Source organism: Lolium perenne, chromosome 1 (assembly GCF_019359855.2).
Source record: "Lolium perenne isolate Kyuss_39 chromosome 1, Kyuss_2.0, whole genome shotgun sequence".
Lineage (NCBI taxonomy): Eukaryota > Viridiplantae > Streptophyta > Magnoliopsida > Poales > Poaceae > Lolium > Lolium perenne.
The window spans coordinates 231647498-231657739 of record NC_067244.2 but is presented as its reverse complement, the minus strand read 5'-3'; the positions used below and the strand labels follow the sequence as shown (position 1 = coordinate 231657739).

At 51.6% G+C, this 10242-nt stretch overlaps 1 protein-coding gene across 1 annotated transcript; it reads right to left on the bottom strand.

The window, feature by feature from the left end:
- Positions 1-4741: 4741 nt before the first annotated feature.
- LOC127326363 (anthocyanidin 5,3-O-glucosyltransferase-like) lies at positions 4742-6466 on the bottom strand. The gene has a single exon (XM_051353236.1). The coding sequence runs from the start codon at positions 6416-6418 to the stop codon at positions 4991-4993; it is 1428 nt and encodes a 475-aa protein (XP_051209196.1). The 5' UTR covers positions 6419-6466; the 3' UTR covers positions 4742-4990.
- Between the last annotated feature and the right edge of the window lie 3776 nt (positions 6467-10242).

Here is a 10242-nt window from a genome sequence, read left to right as displayed (position 1 = left end):
CCAGGGATTCCGGCGCCAACGTGGAACCTGCACAACACAACCAAAGTACTTTGTCCCAACGTAACAGTGAGGTTGTCAATCTCACCGGCTTGCTGTAACAAAGGATTAGATGTATAGTGTGGATGATGATTGTTTGCAGAAAACAGTAGAACAAGTATTGCAGTAGATTGTATTCGATTAAAAGAATGGACCGGGGTCCACAGTTCACTAGAGGCGTCTCTCCGATAAGAATAAGCATGTTCGGTGAACAAATTACAGTTGGGCAATTGACAAATAAAGCGGGCATGACCATGCACATATATGATATGATGAGTATTGTGAGATTTAATTGGGCATTACGACAAAGTACATAGACCGCTATCCAGCATGCATCTATGCCTAAAAAGTCCACCTTCAGGTTATCATCCGAACCCCTTCCAGTATTAAGTTGCAAACAACAGACAATTGCATTAAGTATGGTACGTAATGTAATCAACAACTACATCCTTAGACATAGCATCGATGTTTTATCCCTAGTGGCAACAACACATCCACAACCTTAGAACTTTCTGTCACTGTCCCAGATTTAATGGAGGCATGAACCCACTATCGAGCATAAATACTCCCTCTTGGAGTTACTAGCAAAAACTTGGCCAGAGCCTCTACTAATAACGGAGAGCATGCAAGATCATAAACAACACATAGATAATAGATTGATAATCAACATAGCATAGTATTCTCTATCCATCGGATCCCAACAAACACAACATATAGCATTACAGATAGATGATCTTGATCATGTTAGGCAGCTCACAAGACCCGACAATGAAGCACAATTAGGAGAAGACGACCATCTAGCTACTGCTATGGACCCATAGTCCAGGGGTGAACTACTCACTCATCACTCCGGAGGCGACCATGGCGGTGAAGAGTCCTCCGGGAGATGATTCCCCTCTCCGGCAGGGTGCCGGAGGCGATCTCCTGAATCCCCCGAGATGGGATTGGCGGCGGCGGCGTCTCTGGAAGGTTTTCCGTATCGTAGCTCTCGGTACTGGGGGTTTTGCGACGAAGACCTTAAGTAGGCGGAAGGGCGGGTCAGGAGGCGTCACGGGGGCCCCACATGCTAGGGCCGCGCGGGCCCCCCTGGGCCGCGCCGCCCTAGTGTGGCGGCGCCCCGTGGCCCCACTTTGTCTCTCCCTCGGACTTCTGGAAGCTTCGTGTGAAAATAGGCCCCTGGGCGTTGATTTCGTCCAATTCCGAGAATATTTCCTTACTAGGATTTCTGAAACCAAAAACAGCAGAAACAAGAATCGGCTCTTCGGCATCTTGTTAATAGGTTAGTGCCGGAAAATGCATAAATATGACATAAAGTATGCATAAAACATGTAGATATCATCAATAATGTGGCATGGAACATAAGAAATTATCGATACGTTGGAGACGTATCACTCCTTCTCGCCCTCGTCGCACCGTCAGGCCGCCGGCACGGTACACGCCGGATCCTTCGTCGCCATCTTCGGGCGCCATGGCAGGATCGGCTGCCACGGCAGGGTCTTCTTCTGCTTCTCCTGCCACGGCAGGATCTGACGCCACGACAGGATCTTCTGCCGCGCCAGGACCTACGCCGCCTGGGTTCGCTAGCGCCGCGGTCACGCCATCCGCTACGTCGCCTGCTCCCTCCGTCGCCTCGCCATCCACGCCGCTGGTTTCGGGCGAGGCCTCTCCGGCCGCTGCACCGCTCTATGACACCGAGCCCGACTCGCCTGTTGCGACTCCTTCCTCGACATCTACCGCCGACCCTCCCGGCTCCATCACGTCGAGTGGCTCCCGCTACGCGCCGCACCATCTCCGTGATGAGCCGCGGCCGCCACCACCTCGTGCTGCGCAGCCTTCTCATCACCATGTCACGCGGGCGTCTCGGGGCATCTACAAGCCCAACCCGCGCTATGCCGGTGTCACCTCGACGGCTCCACCATCGCCCATACCGTCCTCTGTTCGGTCTGCCTTGCGTGATCCCAATTGTCTCGCAGCTATGCGAGAGGAGTTTGATGCACTCGTTGCTAATAGCACATGGTCCCTTGTTCCTCGTCCTCGTGGTGCAAACATCGTCACAGGCAAATGGGTCTTCCGGCATAAGCTTCTTCCTGATGGATCTCTCGATCGCTACAAGGCCAGATGGGTTGTCCGAGGTTTCAATCAACGGCCTGGTGTTGATTTCGGTGAGACATTTAGCCCTGTTGTGAAGCCTGCAACAATCCGAACTGTTCTTCATCTTTCCGCATCTCGGAATTGGCCAGTGCACCAGCTCGATGTCAGCAATGCTTTCCTTAATGGGGTTCTCACTGAGCGCGTTTTCTGCCAGCAGCCTACAGGGTTTGTCAGCGCTGCACAGCCGGATCATGTCTGCTTATTGTCCAAGTCTCTCTATGGCCTCCGTCAGGCTCCTCGTGCTTGGTACACTCGCATTGGTGATTTTCTTCGGCGGATTGGATTCATCACCACGCGGTCAGACACGTCTCTCTTCGTTCTCCGTCAAGGATCCGACACGGCTTATTTGTTACTCTATGTCGACGACATAATACTCACGGCCTCGAGTTCTGAGTTCCTTCGCTCCATTATTCAGAAGCTTCTGTCTGAATTCAAGATGAAAGACCTTGGTCCTCTTCACTTCTTTCTTGGAGTCAATGTTCGTCACACCCCTACAGGATTTTTTCTCTCACAAGAACGCTATGCTGAAGACATTCTTGATCGAGCTGCTATGTCAAATTGCAAGTCTGCTACTACTCCCATCGACACCAAACCGAAGGTCTCTTCTTCCACCGGTGTTGAGGTCCCTGATGCTTCCTTCTACCGTAGCATCGCCGGAGCACTGCAGTATTTGACGCTGACACGCCCTGACATTGTGTATGCTGTTGGTCAGATCTGCTTACATATGCACTCCCCACGTGATGTTCACTGGAACCTTGTTAAGCGACTACTTCGGTACATTAAAGGTACTTCAGGACATGGGCTCGTCCTTCATGCTTCGTCTACCACTGACATTGCTGCTTATTCCGATGCTGATTGGGCTGGTTGCCCGGACACACGGCCGCTCCACTTCTGGGTTTTGCGTCTACCTTGGCAGCAGTTTAATCTCCTGGTCGTCTAAGCGGTAACCCACTGTGTCCCGTTCGAGTGCCGAAGCTGAGTACCGCTCTGTTGCGAACACGGTTGCTGAATGTTGCTGACTGCGTCAACTGCTTGGTGAGCTTCGCTGTCCTATTGACAAAGCTACTGTGGTGTTTTGTGACAATGTCTCAGCAGTCTACTTGTCTGCCAATCCCGTTCATCATCGCCGGACTAAACATATTGAGCTAGACATCCATTTTGTTCGTGAAAAGGTTGCACTTGGTCAGTTTCGTGTGGTACATGTGCCTACCAACAACCAGCTCGCTGATATCATGACAAAGGGACTTCCTACTTCTAGCTTCGAGAAGTTTCGGTCCAGCCTCGGCATCATCTCTGATGACGCTTCGACTGCGGGGGGTGTTAGAGAAGATCACGTCTCCTCCTTTGTGTTGGTTTAAACCTTGTATAGCTGCCCTATCTCATCACGTTGTGTATCGTGGATAGAGATCCAGAGGCCGGTTAGGTTTTGTAATGTGTATAAATACACAACCCATCAATCAATACAATTGCGTTGAGCAAATATTCCTAATCTACATGCATTAGTGTTTCAGTTGCACCTAGGCTGAATGAACCAAATCATCAATGAGACATGCAACAAGTTCATTCTGTCTGGCAATTCTGAATCGATGCATTGTACTAATGTCTAACATATTGTGATACATAATGTCTAACATACTGTGATACAACATAACTGAGGAAAACTGAGCTTGTTCTTTCACAGCTTCAGTTTGGAATTTGCAAGCACGGCTATGCTATGGCTATCATTTGGAGGGTACAATTGTTGAAGCACCTAGTTTGCATAGCATAACTCCCAGAAATCGTACAACATAATAGATAGCTATGATTTTGCATTATTGTATCCACGGCAGGACGGCTCAATGCTTTAAAGCAATTAGACCAATAAAGTTGAAATAATAGCTGCAGTAGATCATCAAGGAGTCATGTGCTAAATACAGCAGTTCATTGTGAGTATCAACGATCGGTTTATTGTAAATTGTTACACAGCATAACTGGGTAAAGTTTGGAGTTTTCACAGCCATCTATGCATAATCATTTCAAGAATGTTATTTTCTGAAGCGGCTAATCTGCATAGCCTAACTTCTCCTCGTGTAAGCCTGTAACGTCAGAAGAGATAATTCATACACCATAGTTCAGAGAGCATATTGATGCAAACCTTGTAAGAGCAATCTCGTTGCAATCTTCCGTGCTCGATCTATTCGAGAACTTCAAATCCTCAAAGAACTCGCCGAAGATCATCTTCAAGAACCTGTTGTTAGCCAGCGCTTCGATGGCATTGTAGGCGATCAGTGAGGGCGGCTCATCTGAAGTGGCATTTGCGAGTCCCTGAGGGACTTGGAGAATTGCATTGTGCAGAATGGAGATAACAATTTCCCCCAAAAAAAGAATGAGGAAAACATTAATCAAGCTTATAACAGACAAACCCTGAAATGATTGTCGTAATAACTTCTAGACGTCAGATAGTACAGATTTTCTCGTCAGCATTAGAGAGAAAGTATGGTTCTGCATCACCGTGTTACTGCTGCAGCAGATCATCACGGAGAAATGTGCTAAATAAAACATTTCACTGAGACTGTTAATTCTGAATCGATGCATTCTATATTTCTATTACTGTACGAAAGTTACAACAACATATTGGGATAGAGCATTTTCACAGCTTCAGTTTGGGAATTCAAGGCACAGCCAGCTATGCTGTATCATTTTCAAGAGTATAATTACTGAAGCAGCTAATCTGCGTAGCATATCGTCATCCCAATGAGAACTTATGCAAACCTTCAAAGCCACACATTCCGATTCCAATCTTGTTGCTATCTTCTGTGGTCGATCACTTTGAGAGCTTCAGATCCTGCAAGAACTCGATGAACGCCGTCTGGGATGACCCGCTGTCAGCCAGCGCTTCAGCGGCCTTCTCCTTGGCCATTGCAAGCCTCTGCCTGAGCTTCGAGCCTTCCTCCGACTCCAGCACCAGCCTCACCTTCTTCTCCACCTCATCGGCCGTCACAAGCTCTTCGTCGTACCCCTCCATCACCAATCCAGCCTTCATCTCCTCTACCACAAACACCTTGTTCAGCCTCTGCTCCGCGTACTGCGGCCAGCACAGCATCGGCACCCCGGCCGACACCGCTTCCAGGACGGAGTTCCACCCACAATGTGTCATGAACACGCCGGAAGCGGCGTGCCGCAGCACCTCCACCTGCGGCGCCCACATCTTCAGCACCATCCCCCTGTCGCGCGTCCTCTCCAAGAACCCCTCAGGCAGGAGGGCGTCCAGGTCTGGCGGCGGACGCGGCATGAAGAACTTGGCCGGGTCATCAGGCGGAGTCCGCACAACCCACAGGAAGCGGTGGCCCGAGCTCTCCAGCCCATGGGCTATCGCCTTCAGCTGCGCCGCAGACACGGCGCCCAGGCTGCCGAAGCAGATGAACACGACGCTCCGCTCCGGCTGCGCGTCTAGCCACGACAGGCATGCGTGCCGCTCGCCTTCCGCCGCGGCCGCGGCGCCTTTGACGATCAGCGGCCCGATGCAGTACACCGGCGGGGTCGGGCGATCGGGGACGCACACGCCCTCCCGGAGCGCGCTCACGGTCCTCGCATCCAGCCACTCGTAGGTGTTGACCAGCACGCCCCGCGCCTCAGGGATGCGCCCGTAGTGCCCGATCCGCGCGGTACAGGTCCGGTCCGCGCGGTCCAGCACGGTGTGCGGCATGTCGGACGCCGGGATCGGCGGGACGCCGGGGAAGCGGAGGAGCGCCTTGCCCATGTCCTTGAAGTTCCCCTCCGTGGTGGCGAAGTGGTGGGGCAGGTGGAGGAAGGCCGCGAGGTCGCCGGCCGAGGATGTGTAGTAGATGTACGCCGGGACGCCGCTCTGGGCGGCGGCGTCGAGGGAGTCGATGCAGAAGAGGTCGAGGACGAGCGCGGCGACGGAGGGGAGGGAGCGGAGGAAGGCGAGGAGGAGCGGCACGGTTAGGCGGAGCACGTCGAGCATCTGCAGGAAGGGGTCGGGGTCCGGGTTGGGATAGTCCGGGGGAGGGAGGTGGTGAAAGGAGATGGTAGGGTTGGCGGCGACGATGTCTGCGACGGCGGAGGAGGAGGCGGCGAAGAAACCGGCTGCGGAGGCCGGCGGGGTCGGGATGGCGATGACGACGGCGATGCCCCGGCGGACGAAGAGCTTGGCGAGCTCCACCATGGGGATCAGGTGGCCCACGCCCAAGCAGGCGTGCAGCACCACGGTTGGATCGGGATTGGGCTCCATTAGCGGCGCGCCCACAACGATGAGGTGAACAGTGTGCGGCTGAGTAGCTCCCGAGACGGGTGAGAAAATTTCTAGGGTTCTATGTAAGATTTTTTTTTTTGGATTACGTTACTCACTTACTCCAGCAGAGGTAATCCCAGTGTTAAAAAAAAGTTCAACTTGGTTTGTGACAGCAATTTTCTCCCGACTGCAGTTGCATTTTTCTCCTTTCAAAAAAAGTTACTATATATTTATTTAAGAAAAGTTCAGCGGTAATACTAAAACTTCGCATAGCAACTTGCCAAAATGCAGTTAAATTGTTCAAAGTATTAAAGAAAATATAAAACATGACGAGACAAGACAATCCAGGGCCTCCTCGACCCTGCTCCTCCCTAACCCGTCCCCCTCCCTCCCCCCGCTGCCACCGGTGGTTGTGGCGAGGCCCCCTCCTCGTGTTCGGTTGATGGAGGCTCAGGATCCCGCGCGAGCAGGCTTTCCTTGCGGGCATGGCGGCAGCGTCCGGTCGGCGGATGCGGGCGGCGCGGGTGGTGATGTCTGGCCAGCCGCTGCGGGCGGCGGCGCTTCGGTCGTCTGCTCGACCTGGGAGGATTTCGGGAGGACGCATGGTGGTTCGGCCGGCCGGGCACGGGGCGGCCCCTTCTCGAGCCCCTTCGCCTCTCCTCCGCCATATCTGGCACTGCCAAAACCCGGGGTGGCTGCAGGCCGTGGATCTCGCATGGTTGTGTGGGAACCTTGCTGGTTTTCGGGCGAGCCAGAGGTTCAGGTGTTGGTCGGTGGGCATGGTTGTGTGAGCGACGTGGTCGCAGCGAGCAGCGCTCCATGACAGCGGTGTGCTCCATGCCTGGTGCGGGAGGCAGAGAGGTCATGCCGAGGGGAAACCGTCGCTCGGGTCTTCCCGAGCCGCGATGGTGATGTCCACGGACGTCGTACCCTTATTGAAGGTATCGCATCGGCTTCTCTCGGCTCTCCCAGATGCTCCGGACGAAATCCTAAGATCCTAGGATCGGGCGGTGGCGGCACTCTTGTGTCGCGCTCTTCTTGAAGACACCGTCTTGGTGGTCTCGACGTGCAGCTCTCCGATGGTGGTGTGGCGGAGGTGCGGTGCTTCTTCGGATGGCGTTGTCTCTACGTTGGACGACTTTCGGCAGAGTTTGCTTCGTGCTCTACCCTTGCATCGAACTTTCTTGGTGTTGCATGTTGGTTTGTGGGCAGCTTTGGTTGGCTCCTGGTGGTGGTCGGCTTCTGGTGCCGTTGTCTGCGATGGAGAGGTCTGTCGACGGCGTGCGTGTTCAATGGCTTGCTCTTTGGGTGAGATCCGGCCCGACACTATTGATGTCCAGTCTTTGCCCCGACTTTGCGTAGTATTCGTAATAGTCGTGCCCGTTGTTTGCGCTTCCTGTTGTAGCTTCCTTGATAATTTCGGTGGGTCTGTTGAGGCATGGAAGAGAATATTCAGAGAAAACTTTGGCTTGCTAGTTCACAGAAAAAAGAGGGGGTACACCCCTTTATTGCTAGTCTCGTTGCTAGATTGTAGTTTGATCTTGGTGTACTATAAACCTTAGTTTTACCTTTTCTTCTAGCCAAAGGCTTTTGTACATATCCAAAGATGTAACCTCCTGGTTCCCTGCAAGGGTTCCAATTAATTTAATATAAAGCAGTAGGAGACTTTCCTACTGTTAAAAGTTTTAAAAAAATCGGTGGGTGTGGTGTGCGTCCTTGTAAGCTGGGTTTAGCGTATTTTGTCGACGTTCAGGGCGTTATTAATTTAACATCGGGCCTTTTGGCATGTTATCTAAAAAAATATAAAACATGACACCGACACACATATCATCAAATCAAATTTTAACTTTGGAATATCACCACAAAGATTTCAACAATAAATGAATTTTAAACTTTGCAAGATCATTACATACATATATAAAATTATACTTTTAATCCACATAGCATAGCACAACATAGTTCAAAGTATTAACCCTAGAAATAATACCTTTCAATTTCGAAGTTTACAACACATTTGGTTATAAATTGCTTTTGTGAGATAGTAAAGACTTGTCATTTTTATAGTTCCCGAAACTACATGTGCACTTGGCATTTTGTAAGGGCATCTCCAACGGGCGACTCATCCAGTCCTAAGTTGTTCGAAGTAGTTCGCGCGGACAGGCGGACAGGCAGCGCACGTCTCCAGCGGCGCGATCCAAACAGACCGACTCACGTGGATCGATCCATCCGTTCACCAAATTCGGGTAACGGATGCCTCGGACCGAACAACGCACGCGACCTCCCGTGTCCTCCTGTGTGGGCTAAGAGCCCGCATGGCAGCAACCCAAGGGCGCGTTTGGTAGGCTGCATCACTTTCCTGCACTACTGGCGCAGCGGGAAGGAGTTACATGCGCGTTGCAGACGGGCCATGGGCCATAAAAGCCACGTTGTTTTGTGGCCTGCATAGAGTTTTTCGTCCCCGTGGAGATTTGGGCTCTGCCCGTTTGGTAGGTCAGTTTTGAGGCCTCGTAGCAGACCAGAACGGCGCCACTGTTGTTTGGTTGCAACCCAGAAACTGCTTCTGCTTACCTCTTACCTTCGGTGGTGAGGTTACTAGCGATCAAACAGCACAAGGAAGAACACAGTTCACAGTTCAGACAAACTTAGGAGTGATAATAGTTGAGGACAGAGGACGATCATAGTTCAGGACAGAGGACGATCATTGTTCAGGACACATCATAGACGATCATAGGACGACTGGAACAGCAAGTACACACACACCAGGAGCTTCAGACATGACTTTGGAAGACGACACACCTGGTGGCGTCGCCATGGTAACGGCACATGGTCATCACCTCAGTGCAGGTGTATTCGAAGATGACCACATTGTACTGGAAGGTGGACACCTTTTGGAAGACGAGGAACTGGCCCATCTGCAGCTGATGAGCGACGGCGAAGGCCGCCCACTCCTGGTCGATGTATGCGTCATCGCCTTCCATCACCGTAGTCATCCTCCGGTAGAAGCCTGTGTTGGTGGTGACGATGATGTTCGAAGGGATTTCTCCAAACCATCTAACGAAATCATGATGGATCCGTAGCCGGCTGAAGGTTGGCTTGAAGACGATGCGCAGGAACTGGTCCGGCCCTACTTCTGGCTGGAAGTGGACGACGTTAGCCGCCCTTCTCTTCTTGGACGGTCCGTCGTCGGGGATCTCAGGTGACCCAAGCTTGAGCTTCTCAGTCTGCCACAAGAACACATACCATTAGAGGTGTGCGTGCTCACAAAACGAACATTGGAACCATGTGATGCCTCATACATTGGATCACACGCCAGCTTAAGGGACTGCCCTCAAACTAAGTCTAGTGTGCAACATATCACACACCAACGACTAACTTTGAGGGCAGCACCTTTCCTTCCAGTGTGCCATTGTTGAATCATTGGCCAATGCACTAGAAAAACCAAAAGGAGGCCTCATATATGTAGGATCACACGGCAGACAAAGGGACTGCCCGCAAACTAAGTCTAGTGTGCAACAAATATGGCACACACGACTCAGTTTGAGGGCATCACCCTGCCTTCCATTGTGCCATTGTTGAATCATTCGCCATTGAACAAGTGAAGAAGTACAAACATGGAAAGCAAGGTAGCATAGGCCTCGTACAATGAGCACATATGGAGGAGATGTTTGATCTGAACCAATGGCATGGTGATGTTCAGTGATGCCATAGGTTCAGATCAATCATCTCCTCACACTATGATTACAGGTTAGAATCATCGGACTAGTTCAATCAGAAAGTACACAATCTACAGCAAACTACCGCAACTCACTCCGCACAGCAACCTG

What these genes read in the sequence shown, in the direction of transcription:
- LOC127326363 (XM_051353236.1), bottom strand. Translation starts at nt 6,418, where the DNA reads ATGGAGCCCAATCCCGATCCAACCGTGGTGCTGCACGCCTGCTTGGGC.